Source organism: Buceros rhinoceros, unplaced genomic scaffold (assembly GCF_000710305.1).
Source record: "Buceros rhinoceros silvestris isolate BGI_N320 unplaced genomic scaffold, ASM71030v1 scaffold886, whole genome shotgun sequence".
In the NCBI taxonomy this organism is placed as follows: domain Eukaryota; kingdom Metazoa; phylum Chordata; class Aves; order Bucerotiformes; family Bucerotidae; genus Buceros; species Buceros rhinoceros.
Genome location: NW_010416711.1, coordinates 24,047 through 44,494, shown reverse-complemented (window position 1 = coordinate 44,494; position 20,448 = coordinate 24,047). Strand labels below are relative to the sequence as shown.

The window sequence follows — 20,448 nt, the reverse complement described above, 5'->3', positions numbered from 1 at the left end:
GTAGGGAAATTTAGACTTATGTAAGAATCAAATGAATAATACATTTAAATGGGAATGACAGTGTTCCAATGGACAAACTTCACCAAGAGTTTGCACAGGGAAGATGAAATCTTTGTCCTGAGCTCTTACAAGACCAGCCTGATGGGGTCCAGCACCAGGAAACTCCTTCTGCTGGTGGAGATCTGCAGCCCAAAGATCTTTCACATCAAAGTGTCTGATTAATTCCTAAAATGTAGTGATGCAACACTGGAGGATAAGACAAGATAAAACCTTCACATGGCAATTTTTCTCTCTAAGCATAAAAAAACCAAACCCACGTAAACATCCCTTTTTTATTTTAGGGATATTTTAGTTTTATTTCCTAGTAGATTCTGCAGCGTTCCCAGATGCAGCACTGCCTCTCGAAGACGTCTTACAGAACTTCCCATCCCCAACAGGACCATCTGCTGCATGGAGAGAATTCAATTATTAATAAACAGCGCTGGGGAGCAGGCAAAAATCCCCAAACCTAAACCAAGTGGTTCAAAATCACTGCAGTTCCATTGAGTAACATGGCAGGAAACGAGCTGGTGGTACCTGGCATCCATCCTTTCTGACCAACGAACAACTGCCGCCTTCACAGCCACAGAACCTCTCCCACGGTTCAGATGGACAGAAGAGGACCTTTAGCTCTGCCTTGACCCAGAGAATCTCTTCGACCGCTGCTGGTGCCCACCAAGTTTTAACAGCATTTATTGGCTATCTAACACATCTATCCACGAAACACAATCCAGCCCTTCCAGAGTCTCACTTGAATTAGCTGAAAAACTTGGAAAAATAGCATGCACCAGGAAATCTCGTTGCATCGTGAGCTGGTGATCTCAGGTTAATTGCAGTGCATCGCTATTATATGCCGCGCGCTTCCTGCAAGACATCTCCCACCAGTCTGATAGACTGGAAGGACGGTTTTATAGATCCTCACAGCAACCCTCACAATCCCCCAGTCTCGCCACCACACCTAAGCTCCAGCGTGTCTCAGAACAAAACCTTTCTGTTTATCAGCTATAGCAGAACTATCACAGGCCCCGCGTTAAATCAAGGCAACTGCTGTGTTTCATCCATCAAGCTTTTACAGGTTGGATCTCCACGTCGGAACAAGAGAACAGCTCCAACAGAAACACGTAAGTAAAAGGGATTAGATATTTTACAGGAGAGAGAACACCATGATCTGACACAAAACTCCACATGCTGCAGGGGGCAAGTTTACAAATTTCAACCAAATCCAGGTTAAGCACAAATTGGAGGAGCTGGTGCTGTCAGGGGAGCCAACAAAAAATGCTGAATGCAACTGGTTTTACTCACTGGCTTCACTGGGGTAGTTTCTTTCCCCCCGACTTCCAGAACAAACAAATTAGCAATTCCGACTACAGATGTCACAAGTTATAAAGGAAATTAATACAAGCGTCTAACTGCCATGAGGCTGAGTGAAATGCTGTTGTTCTTCCTGTGGACTCGAATGTCCACACACCGAGTTCTGCTTTGTGAAGATAATATCCAGAAATCGCTCAGCAAAGCTTGAAGAAAAAAAACCCCAAATCCTAAAATAATACTTTTTTTTTTTTTTTTGAGAAGAGAGGGTTGGGGTGGGGTTTGTTTTTTTTTTTTTTTCAGAGAAGAGAGTGTTGGGTTGGGTTTGGTTTGTTTTTTGTTTTTTTTTTTAATTCGTAATACGGAAGGATTTGGAGTAAGGTTGTCACTGGCAATATTCTAGTTTTCTCCTACGGGCTTTTGTTCCTTGTGGTTTTTTCTACCACAAATAATCAGTCTGAAGTCCTGACTAACAAGGAAACAAACCTCTGCAAGTTGAAAAGTGCTGAATGCCTAAAACCCACGTTGACTTGTCAAACACAAAGCACAGCAAAGGATGGAAATCTAGTGTGAGATCTGCATATTCACATGAACCTACCAACAGTTTTAGTCTATTTTCAAATTTCTTATTAGCAGCTCTGATGTTGGAATTTAAAATACATGTCATACGCTGGATGAATAAATCACATATGCCTGCATAAATTTTTCATGATTTCTTCATAAATTCCTCATTTCGTGTTGTCAGCTGTCTCGGCAGAAACTAAAATATGTGAAACTGTAAAAACGTCAGTCTAAGACAACTGTCTGCTTTCAGGAGTATTCAACAAGCACTGGGGGATGCAACCTATCCCCCGGTATGGCCTTCAAAGAGTCCAGTGAGCTGGTAGAAACACGAAGAATTAAAAAAAACCCTGCACCACCTCTGACCACCTCGCAAGTGCCTCGGGTTTTCCATTTAATACTTGATTGTTGATTCACATTTATTACAAACTGTGTTTTCTTTCACTTCAGCACCGATGAGAGTGGGATTTTCACCTTCTTTAATCAAGAAACAGAAGTTTACGAGAGCTGTGGATTTTTTTTTTCTTTTGGAGGCCATTAGACCAGACCAAGAAAGAGTCAACTAAAGGAGGAGGAATGAAGAAATGGATGCAGAAAGTGAGTCTTCAGCCTTCAAGAGAAATTACAGTTGAGCTGAGAACATGTTCTTCAAGGAGAACCAAGCCCCTGCCCCCTTCCATAGCAATCTGCCTTGATCAAAACACAGCTGAGTGAAAAACGAGCTCTGAAGGTTTGGTCTGCGTACGGTGGAGTGTCATTTGAGGGCGAGCCAAACCCGTATAATCTCATTGCTCCACTAAGGTAACTCCAGCGCTGAATCTGGCACAAAGTGAAAACGCAATGATCCCTCCCTACAGCCTTCATCAGTATTCACCTGAAAAAGCACATTTCGCTTCTTGGCACTCCTGCAGCAGAAACATATGGGCAAACTGGAAAAGATGAGGAATAATTCTTTAAACAAATAATAAAATCCTTAGATGCTGTCAAAACCACCGAAAATGACGGGTTTATGTGGACCAGGAAAACTCCACGGCGAAGAAGTAGTATTTTTTTGAGATACAAGACAGTGACAAGTGCTGAATGCGGATGTGCAAGCCTAAAAGGTGCTTGATGCTGCACCAAAAGAGAAAGGCACATCCCAATATATTAGCCAGGTAAAAACTACGAGCCGCATCTCAAAGAGGGAAATATTTTCCTTAGAAAAACTTTGCCTTGAGAAAACATGACTGACGTGGTTGTGGAAGAAGCATGTTGTAAAAAAATTGGTTTGACAAATGAAAAAGTGTTCAGTGCTCAAGAAGAACTTATGTACCACGTTTGGTTTTGACAGCTGGCAATTTTACTTCGAATTTTAAAAACTAAACATGGTGGCTGGCTGAAAAGATGTGAAACAGTCCAGCCAGAAGGAGACGGTGAAGTGGGAGAGTGAATACCCGCAAATACATCGTAGTATCGCACCTCACTGACAAAACACGCCATGCAAATTCATTCCAGAAGTGTTTCTGTTATGATGTTTTTATAAGTGAACTGTCAGAAAACCATCAACTCTCTTCTTACGAACTCTCTTCTTACTCATGTCTCCAGCTTTATGAGTGCTGTCGCTACGCCTGTTGTACTGCAGGCGTGACTGGGCCAGCAAAAGGGAAACCACTGAAAGTACCACGTTTTATCAGAGCCAAACACAGAGGGGAACAAAACCAGTCACTGCTGAAAACCTGAATTCTCAGAGGGAAAATTTCAGCATGAAGAACTAAGTCCTGTCATAAAGGTAATTATTTTAGCTTCCCGTTAATGTAGGATCATCTGTTCCTCCCACAAAGCTCTTGTAGTTTGACGGCAACAGGAACCAAAATTCCTTTTCACATGTAACGTGAGAGAAGAGAAATAAAAACCAGGGAGAGTTGAAACAACTGTCACAGCCCTCCTCGTTGCGGGGCCTGCGCGCTTCACCCATCCCCCCCCACGCAGCCCTTGTGAAGGAGGGGTCTGATGGGCACTCAGCGCTAGGCACAAGACCATCTGGAGGACTGAATTCCCAGCGTTTTTGAGGATAAGTTGACTTGCCACATGTCACAACGCATCTCAACGTTCACATATTAGCAGGAGACTCCTCCTTGCCCTGCGCTTTCCCACCGAACTGCTGCTTCACTTTGATCCCAAGTTTCCTACCAGAGAACAGAGCAGCTGCCGGTCAAAAACGTCCTTTGCAAACCCACACGGGTTTGAGGAGAGCCAGGTACACCAGCAGCGCCCACGGGCAAGCACTGGGCCTGAGGATCCAACAGCAGCGGGGAACTCCCTGGTAGTGCCCCACCTTCGATGCCACGGTGTGTACATACTCGCACGTACTGCAGTAACTCCAACGGGAACGTCTGCACCCAGTCTGCAGTGTAATTACTCTCCAGTCTTAATCACCTGCAAGATGGAGCTCGTTAAAGCAACACTGACCATCCAGAGGGCCACACAACGGGGGCTATTAACAAGGCAGAGGTGGTACCGCAGCCCCTTGCCCCTCCACGACCAATGGTGTACGAGCACACGTACGACCCTATAGCGGCCAATAGCTTTCCTCACGGATGGCAGCCGGCGGAAGACGAATCACCTCCACAGACTGCTCACTACCCCGAAGTTACGTGTGGTCTAGAGGTACGAGATCAATGGTGAGATACACAGAGCAAGGCCCTCCCTGGCAGCGTCCTACCCGAGGCCACGCTGTCCTTCACCAGCGCATCACGACCTGTCGGTACCCACTTGGTCCAGGTCACGGTCCCCCGTGCTGGGCATTGGCCGTGGCATGAGGCACAGCCCTTGCACCAGCCCAGCTTTAATGCTGGCTCTACACCAGCTGCAGAAAGACAGATGTCACCTGAGCCCGGCTAAAGCCTGCCAAAAGAAATTAAGCTGTCAGAAAAAATTAACGGTTTTAATCAGGGGGATGATATTACACCAAAGGAGTGTTTTGTGTTACCGAGAGGTGGTGTTTTTCACCTGGTAGCTCTAAAACGAGCTTAGCAAGGTCTCACAAGGCAGCTGGGGACGGCAGGCTCAGGGAGCAGAAGCTCTGGTCTCAGCTGGCTCTCTGAAGCTACTGGCAGGTAGCCTTTCCATTTTACCAGTAATCATACTGACCCTAAACATTACAGTTTTCACACCTTCTGGAGCAACACACACTTACTTAAATTTTTCGACTTGTCTTGAGTTGCTGGCCATCACCAAACACCTCCCAAAAGGCTGTGGAGCTCTTCCTGAGGCTGAACGCGAGGGCTTAGGCAAGCTCAACAGCCTGGGGGTGGGAAAGGTCGGAGGAGGAACAGCAAAGGCACTTCCAGAGCTCAGTCCTTCCAGCAGGCAGACTGGCAGAGGGCTCTGCGCGCAGCCTTTGGAGGGAGGTGGGGAGGTGTTAGGTGGTGGTTTCAAAAGCTTCTCCCGTACGGGGCAAAACTCTGAAGAGCTGGGAGATCAAATCTCCTGCAGCCGGCAGAGCGAGCGCAAGCGTGTCCTTGAATACCTGAACGGTAAATACCCTTCGCAGCTCAACAGGTGTTTCATGAACGTATATACACTATGAATTTAAAGAAGGAAAACATTTGCTTTTAATATTTTTCATATTATTGTTTTAAGGCCTCAGAGGAAACACCCCTTGGAAGTTCGAAGAGCAGGAGCGGCACAGAAGTATTTGACAGTATGTGGCCACTATTAATATTTCCTAACACAAACCATTACATGTGTCCGTTACCTCTCATTTTGGTAAAGGGTAAAAAATAATGAATCTACCATCTCATTTCAATCTGTTCAGCCCAAGATCTGTCAGCATGTCCGTTTTACCAGCGGCAACAGCGCCTGCGTAACTGGAACACAAATCCTCCCACGACAAAGGAGAAACAGCTGTCAAGAGCGGCTTAGCTGAACCTGTGCCCGCTATGCCAGCAAGAGACAGAGGAGATGACTTCTCACCTCCTATTTGGTGATAAAAATCTTCAAGCCGGTGATAGCCAGTGACCTGGTACCTCTTTTCTCTCTTAAATATACTTTAAACTCTAGTTGTCCTATAATCCATCTCTTATGTCAGAGTGTGAATAATTTTCTTCTTTCTTTTTAACCTCTGGTTATTACCGCACTGGCCGCGCTTTCTCATACTTGAACTGTAAAAGCTTGTTTTCTAGAATCTGCTCACGACATAATTCCGATCCTAAAATTTAATAACCCCAGAAAAGGCTTCACTGGCTTTTTGCACGTCGAGGCTACTGCTCTGCAAAGCCAAAGAGCGACATAATTGTCAGTCATTTAAAAAGACGAACACCCAGAAAATGAATGTGTTGGCAAGTTAGAAGCAAACATGGCTTTAGGCGTATTTTACCTAAACTATATTAAATTAATATTCTTGTGAATTCTTTAAAAAAATCATATATAAGCAGTAAAGTACGTTTTATGACACATGTGATACCTCTGTTTAATCAAACTACTCCTCCCACCACGTTCATTTAATATCCCAAACGCATGGCAGCAAATCTTGCAGTAGAACCGACACTTGAAATGATGCAGTAAAATTACATCAATATTCTGGTATTTTTATTCCTGTACAACTCTGTTCTCCTTAGAATGGGCTGACATTGGCAGGAGAAGGAAATACAACTGAACTGGGGTTTAGAGTGTGAGAGGCTGGAGCTCTCCCAGTGCCAGCAGCAGCTCAGCGGGTGCCCAGGCTGGAGGCCGACAGGCGCTTCTGGACATCTTTCACCTACAAAGCAACTCTTCTGGTTCTACAAGAGTTACCCAGCTGTCATTTTCCACCAAATCCCCGCAAAATAAATCAGATGAGATTTTCTGAAAGGGCAGCGAGTAAAAGGATACAGCTCTGTACCCTGTATCAGTCCTAAAAGTCATATCCCAGGCAAAAAAAAAAAAAAAAAGGAAAAAAATCAAGATAATTGTTGAAGTTTGATAACCTGACGTATTCTTTACACCTGGACCCACACAGCCGCCCTCCCTGGCTCCGTATGTGATGGATAAACTTCCCCAAAAGCCTGCTGAGTTTTGGTGGCTCTTGCCCCTCCTGATTTCTCGTACGGACTGTCACAAACTCAGCTTCTTCCATTTCTGGAGGGATAGACCTTGAGACCGGCAACGCGCGAGGAACAACGCTGGAGCCTCTACTCTTCCCCAGTATTTTTCATTCCTGTATCACAAAAAGGCGATTGATGGAAGGAATAACCCAGGAACATTTCAAAACCTCCCATTTACTTGAAAATCAACGCGCTTGGGGTTTTTTCCCTGTTTGTTTGGAAGAAGAAAAGGGCCATGAATTTCTGTGGTTTTGGTACTTACTATTATTCAAAGAACGTCGGAGAACTGCAGTGCAGAGCAACTGATTTTACTGCAAAGGTAAATAAAACGCTTTCTAACTCATCAGCCAAAAGGCTATTTTCTCTCCCACCTCTGAGTGCTGAAAATAAAGTCACTAATTGATGGTCAAAGCCACAGAATTTAGTTTCAAAACTATCTACAGAGATCTTCATTAGAGACCAACAGCCAAGGGAAGCATTTAGGCCTGAATTTCCATTTCCGATGTACAAATAAACATTTTTCTGTTACTTCTAAAGACTGAAATGTTGGGGTTTTTTAAAATACTGGAAGAGGAGAAGATTAATAAAACTCCAGGGTGAAAAAGCAGCGCATACACCACTCACTAGATATTTTATAACGTGCAATAGTACTAACTTAAATGAAGCTGAGATGGCAAAATACTGATTTTAAGTGAAAATTGCTACACCCTCCGTGTTAAAAATAGGCATCACACGACATTAGCTCTTACCACCAGGAAAAATGGAGCCCTGCTAACATGCTTTTGGATTTACCACCTTCAGCTTCATTTAATTACCCACCTCATGCTGCTGCTTTTATAAGAAACAAGTATTTGCACATTCAAGCCACACATTTCTCTGCCAAAAGAAAAAAAAAAAAAAGAAAAAAGTTATTTCATATTTGGGCATGTGATGTGGACGGCACTTCATGCCGCTGGTTAAACAGGGGTGACAGATCGATCCAGCATTGCCCCAGAGCACGGGCTGCCTGCCAGGGCACTGGGATTTCCATTAATACTTGCAAGAGCACGTTCAGGCGGGTTCAGGGGTGCTTGGGACTCGCTGCACACATCACAAGCCCCGCTGCTGTATGGCACGGCAGGACTTTACTCCCTACCGCCACAACTGCCACAAGTCGACGCTCCATCAGAAGCCTCGCTCGATGGCTCTGTGCCAGGGCGTGTGGTCCTGCTGCTGCGCCAAGGGAGAACAAGGACAGCGCATACGGGAAGGGCTCTGCTCCGTAGGGCTGATGGCTGGCGTAACGAACTGGGAGGAGCGGAGTAGACACCGTCTGGCTTTAACCCTGCTCCCCTCAGAGCAGCACAGCCCTGCAGAAGGGACCCTCTGCCCGCCCTCAGCCCCGCAGGAGGAGGGGGAACTGGAGGGCTCTGGAATGGCCTTTGGGTACCCACCACCAAAGGACACTGTCACCATTTTCTCAGCCCTGGTTTCTGTCACATTTACGACTGTAGATAATTTTTCCTGTGGGAACCCAGGGATCAATCACTCCTCCGGGCGGTCCCACGGAATTTGTTGCTGCAGGGAGAGAGGCTGATCTGGCATCAAAACCGAATGCGAGGAGCCAGGCGAAGCAGAATGAAGCTGTAAGGCACGTGTCCCCAAAGGCTTCGTCAAACGAGAAAGCCAATATTCACAGGCAGCATCATCCCTGCCACCCACACTGGTACCACAACGCGAATCCAGATGTTCGTGGTCTGACCTCCCTCAACCTTATACACAGCTAAACTTTGAACATCTACATACCAGGGTCTTTTCAGTTCAGAGAGCAAAAGAGAAAAAGAAGATTAGAATTAAAAAATACAATTTAAAATTTAAAACTGGTCTGGGATTTTTTTCAGTTAGAGAATTTAGAATCAGATGATTTCAATTCAAGGAACTCTTCCACTAAAGGATCTATCTGATTCAACATAATCTGCTAAGGGTTTCTGCTACTCCTGAAACCATTAAAGCACAAACCAGATGAACAAAAATATGTAAAACATATTATTACCCGCTATTCAGTGCAGAATATATTCATTTTTTCTTGACCTGCACCATCTGATAAACAAAAAAAATCATAAAAATCAAACAGATAAATATGTTGGTTGGTATAATATGCTCAGGATTACAAACATCACAATGTATTTTAATGTCACTCCCGGTTTAGATTCTAGGGGGGAAAATAATAACCAGATCATTCTTCTCCATTTGAAGAATGGCAATTAATTAATCTGGCAATGCTTCTTCAGGTCTCAATTACCACGGGAGATGACCAGCAGGGCAGACCCTGGGTTAGCAGCTACCCGCACCAGTGGAGCCCCAGGAAATGCCCCGCACGTGAAAACCACAGCAGGAACACAGGAATTCTGCCAGACAAAGTATTACTCTAAACTCATACATTTCTTCACAGTTCTCAAAACGCATTCCGAATGTCCTAAGGGATTAAAGCTGCTCCCCCTCAAAGGAGGACAACCAGTGATGAGCAGGAACAGTGCCAGGTCTAAACCCTGGGGCTGCCTTCTCGCTTAAAACTTCCCAAGGAGCCAAAACCAGTGAGGCCCTGTAACAAGAAAAAAATGTCTAAAAAACCTTGATTCACTTTCTTCCCCTTCACAGACAAAACTTATGAACGCCAGCAGCTGGGATCATTCCATCCCTATGTTTTTCCTTCTAGCTCAGGAGGAAATGCTCCTGAACACGCAGCTCTTTCTTGAAAGTCACTGTAATTTTCTTGTGGCAGACAAAAGGTTGAAGAGTCACAGAATAGATCAGAAATATTTTGAGACGATGTTAACTACTACTGCACACTGAATGTGTGCACAGTAGTCTAATGCTCCATGGTCGTATTTTTGAAGCTAGATAAGGATCAATTTTCCCCCAGGAACATTAAACGGACCATCTCCCTCATGCTTTCGGCTGAAATACACCTGCAACAGCCTTCTCCTGGTTTTACGGTAGCCACGGTACAGAGGTCTATGCCCCCAAAAGGACAGCAAATCCCATCCATGGTTTAGGAGCAGAAAAAGAGGTTTGTCAAGGGAAGCACAAGAACACACCCAGAACAAGCAGAGTCACAGCTTGACACAGTCGCCAGCCAAGCCCACCTTCCTCGCTGCAGGACGTCTTCACCCTAAACCAAACGCATCTCCAAACCCGTAATTTAAACTAGGCAATAATGCTAATGGTAACTGGAAATCATTATTTCACCTCTAGACCCAGAAGAGATTAATCATGATACAAAGAGAAGCTGTGGATGTTGTGGGGGGGTCCGGGAGGGTGCTGCGACATCTCACCCATCCATCCCCAACACTGCCAGTTTCACCAGCACACCCAGGCTGCTGCTCAACTTGGCCAGCATTAAGTGATCACAGAAAAAAAGGAGCAAACCATTAACTCCACGGAGTGCCCAAAGCCCAGCTGTTCAGCAGTCCTTCCTCCTCACGGCTGGGATAAAATAACCTGCTATGGGGGACGCTTCCTTTCCTCCGCTATGGAAACCCTCAAGGGAAAAGAGCAGCTGCTCAAGCGTATTTCTCCTTCAAGGAATCTCAGCCTTTTGAGTAAGAAAAAAACCCTCCGTGTTATTTTAAACATAGTCAAGAACATTCATTTTACTCCCAGGTCCAGTTAATTTGACAATACCAAACCAGAAACCCGGCAAGGTCTTTACTGAAAAGGTCAGCACATTATGCAACCAGGTTTTGTGGACAGCAAAAAATCTTCCTCCATATAAAGATATATGATACAGCAACTGCATCTTTATATAATTTATCAACGTGTGTTCGTCCCTTTTAATTACAGATAAAGACCAAATTTTTAGGCATGAGTTAATCTTCAGAACAGGCTCCTACGGAAGTTACGTGCTTTGAAAACTTTTATCGTCTATCTATATGTGGGAAATAGCGAGAGGTTTGTATACACAGAGAAATATTTGACACTAGAGAAAACCAAAAGTGCTGCCACTAGAAGTCTTATTTCCTTCCATCACTGAGTAAAATTATTTTGTTGTTCAAGTTGCATGTCTGGACTCATAAGCACAGAGTCCTATAGCAAAAGTAGCACCTTCCTTCTAACCAAAGCTTCTCCTACTGTTCAGACTCCTCTTGAAACCACGCATCCCTTCTCCTCCTGTAATACAACTGCATTTCAAACACTTCCTGCACCACAATATCCTACTGGGGAAAGCGAATCGGGGACCATATTCCACCACACGACATACCCAGTGAGTATTTTCATGGTCAGTGCCCCAGTTATAAGCGCAAACTTTCAACTCACATCTACTAATCATCGCTTTGAACGTGGTATTATTTTATCTGAACACTGGACCTGTGCAGGGCTTTTGGAAAATGAAGCAAAGATTTCAAAGTTGTTTTGTGCTCCTCCCCCCACCCCACGTATCTGATATTACTCAACAGTCTGGAAGACGGTGTTGTGTCCCTGCGTTATCGGTAGTTTTCTGTCCAGAACCTTTGCCATCCTTCCCCGCTACTTTCCCCTGCCGTGAAAACCCACCCTCCATCCATCCGTAGCTGGGATGGATTTTAAACAGAGTTTTTGCCCTTGCCCCTAATTTGACAGATCCATCTTGACTGGACGATTATGTAAGTGCCCAGAGCCTATTTTCATACCTTTATTAAAAACATTCCCAGCTTGTCCCTATACGCTGTATGAAGCCCGGCAGAATATTACAATTAAGCAAAACTTCAATAATCTAAAACCCAATTTTATTTTGGCTTTGGGTTACTTGTCAGGAGGAATAAGTCTCAGGCGGCTGAAGCCTGTGCCACACTTTAAGGTACACGGTTAGGCAAAACTCGCTCCAGCCCGTAACCCCTTCGGTGTTGGCGCTCTCCTGACGGACAGTCACACGGAGAGCTGACGCTCGTTCGGGAGGCGCAGTATAGAGCTGACAGGTACTGCTATGACAACCACGGAGCAGAACAGCCTACATTTCCCTGGAAGCTCCAAAAATAAACACGCACGAGCCACTCCGGTAGCAGGAAAAAGGCACATGTTTACTGGACCGACCTCCCCGATCCTTCTTCCTCCCCTTTGCAAGGTCATTTTTGGTTTGGTTTTTTTTCATACAGAAAATCCATTCTGATTCTAGACTGGGGTTTCAGGAGGAAACACACCTCCACCCACCCACAAAGCCAAGGCAGCACTAGAGGGGAGCTGGTAACGACCACTGGGTTCCCTCCGCAAGGCAAGAGCTACTTCCTCTGGAAAAAAAACACATCGGCACAAGAAGCTTCATTCTCACCAAGAAGCATTTCATCCCCTTTTCTCTGACTTCAAAAGGCAACATAACCAGGTATTTTATGTAAATGTGGACATTAGACACAAAAAATAGAACAGAAAACATCAAATTTATTTTTCCTAGGCAGCTCAGCTTCCTCCGGAACAGCTGCAGATGAAAGTAGTAGCTACAAATTAAGACATCCTAAGGTCTACCAAAGGAACTGATTGTCTCAAATGCCAAAAGTAAGACCAAAGACTAAATAATTTTCATTTACAAAAACATAGAGAAGACCGTTTTCATGTTCCGAGTTATGTGTTTAAAAGAAACCTAAGTTTAGCTTGTCACCTTGTGACAAAAGTTAAAAACAATTTCTAAAGCATTTCTGAATCTTTTCTAAACATGATTTCTAAGGGGAAAATATAAACAACACAAAATCCCTGGTTTGTTTTTTTTTTTCCTCTAAACTACTTTTACAGTTAAAACTCCTCAAGTACATTTTCCTGCAGGAGATGCCTGGAATGAAGCACCTGCCTCCGAATCGCTCCCTGTCCTATCTAGGTTGGATATCAGGAAGAATTTCTTTACAGGGAGGGTTGTGCAGCACCGGCCCAGGCTGCCCAGGTTGGTGGTGGGGTCCCCATCCCTGGAGGGGTTTCACAGCCCTGTCGAGGTGGTGCTGAGGGACATGGTTTAGGGACCCTGGCAGTGCTGGGGGAACGGTTGGACTCAATGATTTTAAAGGTCTCTTCCAACCAGATGATTCTGCGAATTCTATGATCAAGCATTTGGTGGACTGCTACAAAGCGGCTGTCGCTGTCAGCACGGCTGATGAAACCACTTCCTTTTCATCCAGCGATATTACGCCTTTCCTTAATCGGAGTAACTCATCCTGAAAATACATACACGTATCACGAACCTTACGGCAGATGTAATTTAAAGATGCGCCCAAGTACTGACGACTTATTAGCAACTTCCCACAGCAGTATTTAAAACTACAAGTCTTTTAAAGTTGTCTTAGCTAAGGCGCTGTGACCGTGAATACGTTTACTAAACACTTGCCAGGAGTTTACCAGGTTTAAAAATTCCTGTTGAAGGAGAAAAGCAGATGAAAAGCTACACAAATTCATCACCCTACAGCAGCCCACCATGGAGAAACAGCGCTGCGCGAGCAAGAGCCCCTGAAGCACCGGGCAGGCAGGCGGCAAAACAGCAAAAGGCAGCGGATCCTGCACACCAACCCCCCGCGGACAGCACGGCAGCGGCAAAGAACAGGGCTGATGCTGCAGACCCCACAGACATGCTGCCTCCTGCCAGTGCGAAGTTCAACTCCAAGTCCCAGCCCAGCATCCACCACCCAGCACAGTGACAGGCCCAAGAGAGCTCCCCAGGGATCATTCAGACTACTCCCCTTTTCCCTAAACTATAACCGGCACCGTAACAGATGTTTGTCAAACTGCTCTGCAATACCCCTGCTGCTGGGAGACCTTGGTGTGGCCTTTCAGTGCTGAAAGGGGGCTGGAAGAGAGATGGGGAGGGGCTTTCCAGCAGGGGCTGTTGTGCCAGGATAAGGGGTGATGGGTTACACTGACAGAGGGAGATTCAGACCAGAGAGAGGGAAGGAATTATTTTCAGTGAGGTGTTGAGCCCCTGGCCCAGGTTGCCCCGAGAGGTGGGAGCAGCCCCATCCCTGGCACCATCCCAGGTCAGGTTGGTCCTTGGGGCTCTGAGCCCCCTGCTCTGGGTGCAGATGTCCCTGCTCCCTGCAGGGGTTGGACTGGGTGAGGTTGGAAGGTCCCTTCAACCCAAACCAGTCTGTGATGCTGTGGATACTTCACAACCTCCCGAGCAGCCCACCGCAGTGCTCACCACTGGAGCATTTCCCCCAGCCTCGAACTCGAATGATTCCTGCTCCGGTTTCTGACCAACAGTTCTCATGCTGTTCAACGTGGCTGTGCAGAGGCTATTCTCATCTGCTCTGCTGCAAAATTTTATGTATCCAAAGACCGTTTCTCCTCTTTCCTCTCTTCTTTAGATTTACCCAAAAGCCACGGCCGTTTTGAGACAATATATGATAAAGACTTCATCATTAAATACTATTTGGACATTCTTTTCAATCCACCACCCCTAAAAGTACTGTGCTGGCAGGTACTGGCCTTCTAGGCATTCTGCTTTTGGGCTTAAGCACACTCTCTTGCTCTTCTCCTAGAAGCAGCTGTTTCAAGAGTACCTGCTATTGTCTATTATCTACCTCTAGAAGCAAACCATCACACAGAGAGGAGCTGCCCGGGCCATCTCTCCCGTGAAGGTGAAGAGATGCCTCCTAAGCGTCTGGTCTCTCTGCTGCACGTAGAGGGGATTAGAGGTCTAACTTCCAGCCAGGTTTTTTTTTTCCCTTTGCTTCACATTAACCAGATTTATTTCATACAGAGAAACAAATGAACTCAAAACCATTCTGGATATAATTAAAAATTAACTCGCTTAATTTGGCTGATGGCACAGAAATACTCAATCTGCAGAAAGTGCTTTCGAGAGTGGCACAAGATGGCACGCTCCGAGTTATGTCTATCCAGGGGATGCGGTGGCTTTAAAAGACAGAATTTGTTCTTCATTTTTTCCTAGTTTTCTTCAATAAAAGTTTATAGGGGTGAAAATAAATGGACCAGATGGACAAAGAGGTATTTTACAATGCAGTTTTCTGGTTTTGGAAGCCACATTAACTTCTACAGGAAAAATGAAAAGCACTCAAATCAATTCAGAAGCATTTACAAACGAGCTGGTGTAATGAAAATGAACTTGCAAATCAGAGACGAACAACCCCCTTCAGCACTGCCGCCGATAGCCATCGCCACCACAAAGACCTGAGAGCCCATTTTGTTGTTAACTTTAAATAGTACTCAGATATTCTATGGGCACTGAGGTCATCTGGGAAGAATCAAAGATCTTAACAGCACATCCCGTTTCTGCGTCTTCAGGACTTAATGTTCAGCATGGGAAAAAGTCAAGACTATTTTTAAGGATCAGAAAATCAAAGCCCCTACCCCAAGTGCAGACCTCTGCGTCACACTTCGCGTTAGTCCAAAGTTTCAGAGTGAGGATCTGCCTGGTAAGGAGCCCTTTGTGCTTGTAAGAAAAAACGGTGGGGAGGGAAAGGCTCTTTCTCTGCTTTTGCTCTTTCATTTCTATGACCATAATCCCACAGTTTAAAAAAAGAATCGAGGTCGAGTCCCCTCCCAAATGAACACTGAGAGGTCACTTGGCAATATGGTGAAGATAATATACAGAATACCTCAACCGGGGGAATAGTCATCGCAATATCATTCACACCACCGTAACCGCCGTGTGACTGGTTAACTGGCACGGCCAGTGTCCAAACACAGCTCTTCCCGATCAGACTTCAACCTCTTAAAAAACTCAGCAAAGCACAGAGGTGTTCTCCTGCTCAAAAGGACGCCAGGTCACATCAGCTGCGGGGGCTTCCAAAGCACCCGCAACATGACTTTGGGGACAGCTGGAGTTCTTGAACCAAAACCACTTTCAAAATTAAAACCCAAAAAGAAACCCAAGGGGCTTTAGATCGTCCTCACCAGCCAACCTCCAAGGGCTCTTCTCTTAAACCAGCAGGTGCTCTGCAAGCTGCAGCCACGCAGAAGCGAGCGCCCACAACCAATGGGTATAAGGCAAAAGATGGCTGGGTCTCCTAACTCATCTTTATGAAGAATGGATTTTATTAGGCGGTTAAGGAGACTTCAGAAGCCAAGATTAAAGTTATGGCGCATTTTTATAGTGGCAGTAGGAACTGTGGTTCAGGATTTCATATAAGTAAATACTGACAACTTTATAACCACGGTAGCTACCAGTAAGCACAGAAGAGATTTCTCCGGGCAACTAGGAAATATAATGTTTTTTCCTTATAGTTTTACCACAGTATATATAAAAGCATTTGACACGCTCAATAATTGTCACAAATATAAAATACTGCACAAAGAAATGCTAAATGATAACAAAGCCGCAATTACTGAGGAAAAAACCAAACCCCCCGAGGATTAGAAACATTTGCAGCCTGCCCCTTCATTATCGGGCTGATGGAACCTGGGTTTTAAATGCCCTTCCAATTCTTTCTTGTCAATACCACTGCAAATATTCCAGAACATACAACTCCACGTCAGCATACGACAACCACTAGTTTTTGAGGTCATATGCAAAACATATCCTCTATCCCCAAAGGAATTAATGGAATTATTGCAGGATACGTGGTGATCCCCACTGCAACTGCACTTCGTTCCACAAGTTTGGTTCCCAGAATGATGCCACTGTTTATATGTGGTGGACTCCAGGAGCCCCAAAACAGGCCACTGAAACGCTGCCCTGCAATCCACAATGCCAATTTTTAAATAATTATTTGCATCACAGAAGGAAAAACCCAAAGCACCCTGCTGCTGCATTGTGTTTTACTGTTTCCAAGCAACACTGTTGTTTCAGATCAAACGTGACACAGCCAGCTCAGAAAGCGACGGTGCTTTTGCCTCTGTACTTACTTATTCTGCATCATGTTCATTATAACCCAGTCGAAGGGATAGACGTTCTTCCCAATCAGATTCTTGAACATGATGAATGTTTCCATCAGAAAATCCTAAAAGAAAATAAAATATTTGGAAAAGATCACTCCTCTAGCTAGCACCAGTTATTAATGACTGGATTCAAAAGGTGTCTTACTGTTCTGCTTCATAAAAAAGCCATTATTCACCCACAACAGAAATTGTACTAAGGCACATTTATACACGATGAACATAAATCCTACAACAATTCTATTTAAACTCCCCAGAAATGATAACCATAGTAATCCTGCTCCATAAACAACCCGTGGGTTCGCTCAGGAGCAACTGCTGCTTTGCGGGTTATCCAAGGGCAGTTCCTGCAGAAAAAAATAATTCCGTTTCTATACCATCAACCAGGTCTCACAGTCTCTCCTTGTGCGGCGTCTACTGCAGCACCCACGTCGTGCGGGGGCCTGGTGGATGGGAGAAAGTTGGCAAAAGCGTATTGGTCCGTGGGAAGAGGAAAAAACCTCAGATAGACGATTACAACAGAAATACTCCCTGGAGCTGGTTGAGGGGCTCTCCCTCCTTGTGAAAACCCTCCTGGAATCTTCTCTTGCCTGAGAACTAATTAAAAGAAATATGCTCTAGGCTCAGAACTGGGTTTGGGGAAAGACAGCAATGGTTTGGCCATCCTGAAACTGGGAGAAACTCTGCTTAAAGGGATCAGCACTAATTGCTTCCATGAGTGAAAACCTGAGCCGGAATGAAGTTAATTCAGTAGCATAAACCAATTTAATTCTACACAGGTACAAACAAAAACCTCTTAGGAACAGAAACCTTATGTTTCTTACAATGGAAATCATCTTCTGCGGTTTGGGGATCTGTAATTGCGATCTAGTAACTGGAGTAATATCAAAAGCTCAGAGGAAGATAAAGGGGGAAAGAAGAACTTGATGCAAAAAGTCCTCGATCCACTTCACGCAGAGATAAAACTGAGCTTTTATGCCAAGGTTAGAACATCTTCCCTTTGCCACAGCTTCTCAGTAACGGCATTCACCTCGTCTATCTTTAAAATGTCAAATGTCCACAAAAAACCCCAAATGTTACATTCGCAGGACTTTTAACTAAGGCTCCTTTTCTGTAACCTTTTCAGTGAGAAACAAATACGAAGTTCCTGCTCTCCTAAGTACTTCTTCCCGTGCGACAGCCAGCCTCTCTGTGGCATTTTACGCTTCGATTTGCTGTTCTGTGAAGACGTTTCTCCTGGCTCAGGAAGTCGCAGTCGGTGGGAAGCAGGGAGCTGCAGAGATCCCGACAACCCAGCCCCGAAGCGACGTGTGTTCCCGGCTGGCTCAGCTCTGCCATGTGCACAGCACAGGGGTGGCGCGGGGATGCTCTGCGTCCCAGCTCCGGGTACCCAAGGAGGCACCCAGTCCAAAGAGGGTCAACAGAGCTTCAGGAGCCACGAAAGACAACATTTTCACCAGAAAACAATGATTTTTTTAGCGATGGGGAGGGTCATCACCCATCCAAGAAGGCACACTGAGGCTTTCATTGTAGTATTTCATGACTACAGACGTATACTTCCCCGATTTCTTGTGGCAAACTCGACCTTACGCTTTGTTCGTCCCTGGTTTCAGCAGTGGAGCCTCTGCACACTTTGCTGATCAAGCTGCACGTGACGCTGGATGAATTTTCACGCACTCTGGTGATGAGCCATGTTCGTTACCGGCCCTGGAGGTCGTGCCACACACGACCGGACCTACTTTGCTGATTCAGCTCTACATTTTAATCTACTGATATTTATATTTTAATAACCTTGCTTTCGCACAGGTACTTTAACCAAAGCTCTTTAACAACTGATCGAATTACTGACTAAATACAAAGCTTCTGATGCTTACATGTATTTTATGTATTCGTGATATTGCTCTCTTCCATTTTATCTTTCTTACAAAAATAAATTGGTTTATAAGAATTAACCTCATATTGTGAGGAAAACCCAGCTTTGTTGGAGTGTGGGAGGGGAGAGGGAAGCTCTCAGTTCCTGCTGTGCTGCTGTAAAGCCTGTTTATTTTCAGAATACCTAGAAGCAGAACAAATCATTGCAAACATTAAAAATATGATAAAAACCTGTACTAAAGGAGCAAGGGCTGCAATTCCTGACCTCTCTCCAACTACAAACCCTATTCAATATCCCGGGAGAGCAAAATTCGCAATAGATGGGGCCCCTTCGCAATTCCCACCCAGTTATGGAAAGAAAACGGAGTAAGCTCAGCCCTGTAGCTGGGCAGAGGTGGTTGGGGAGGGTTAGACTATTCCATCTTCCCCGGACTGCGGAGCCACACCCCGAGACACCCGTATCCCTAGTTGTATTTTTCATGACCTGGATTTCAAGGAGGTTCCTCAATAAATTCTCAAGCTTAATAAAAATAACCAGCTAAACCTCTAGGAACTTGATATCAAACAGCTTTAGGCCAAGTTGATGAAAATTTCAGCTTTGCTGAGTTCTGAGGTACAGCAGTCAGAAGTCAACTGCACTCAGCTACAGCTTTTCAGGACAACGGCTTAACTTCTGCTGAGCTCCACTACTGAGGCCTTCTCTGGAAGGTCCACTCTCCACCAAGGATGGCTCTTGGTGGGGTGCAACCACTATGGGGCATACGACTCTCATGTTACATCCCACAAAGCAGAATCTGCCTAAGCCATAAAATCACCCGCTCACATCAACGGTTCATCAGAGCGTGTCGTGAAAGGAGGTACAGTACACACCAACGCACGTACTCACGTTAAAACCCAACATCTAGGAGTGCAAAATACTAAAGGGGGAGAAGAAAATGGAGGAGCAGAAAATTGGGATCTGAAACACCCCATAGAGTTTGTCTTTCTACAGACTCCACTGACTGCAGGACGTTGTCTTGAATGCCTTCACGGAAGAACACTTCCGAGACACCCCACACGGCAAAACACACCATATATTTTTTTGTCAACTAATATCACGTGTCTCAACCGAATGTACATTTTACCAAGTAAAAAGGGGAGAGCGATCAGTGAGATCAGAAACAACCTCAGTGAGGTGGGCTGGTGTTTCCCCTCAGGATGAGTGCAGGCTTGACAGTACGAAACTCCTCTTTGAACTGCAATACTTTAACGAACCTAACCAACACATTCTGCAGAGAGATACATGACTGGTTTTATTACATTCCACCTCATCTTTTCTAAGACTTTTCAGGCCAAATAAGACCACTGTAACAATCTGTATCTGATACCTACATAACACAGGCCATAAAGTTTCCTCTGGCAGTTCCAGCACCGGGGTTATAACTTCTGGTTGAGCAGGAGCACACGGTGGAGAAAGATTTAAGGGTCTCCCAAGGTGAAGAAGCAACCACAGCTTCACTTAACTTCTCCCTTTTTCTTGTAGTTTCTTTTTCCTGAAAAACCCTATGAATTTCTGTTTGAATTTAGTTCTAAATTGCTGCTTTTTTATGCTTTTGCGATTAAACGGAACCTCCCATAACCGGCGATGGAATTATCGCCTCCATGTTAGGGAAACGGGGTTTAAAGGAAAACTCTCTGGATCTGAGCTCTAACGGGTGAGTCAAACGGACCGGCTCAAAACACTGTGGGATTAAAAAGAAAGGGCAAAAGCATGAAAAGTTAAATGAAGAAGTAGGGA

The 20,448-nt window shown here is 45.0% G+C and overlaps 1 protein-coding gene across 1 annotated transcript in view; it reads right to left on the bottom strand.

The window, feature by feature from the left end:
• Positions 1–20,448, bottom strand: part of LOC104494977 (dedicator of cytokinesis protein 1) — a gene marked incomplete at both ends in the record, with an annotated part of 118,316 nt that overhangs the window by 95,170 nt on the left and 2,698 nt on the right. The window contains one exon of the mRNA XM_010137886.1: positions 16,770–16,864. Coding sequence (XP_010136188.1) covers positions 16,770–16,864 — 95 coding nt within the window. The remainder of the gene's footprint in view (positions 1–16,769; positions 16,865–20,448) is intronic.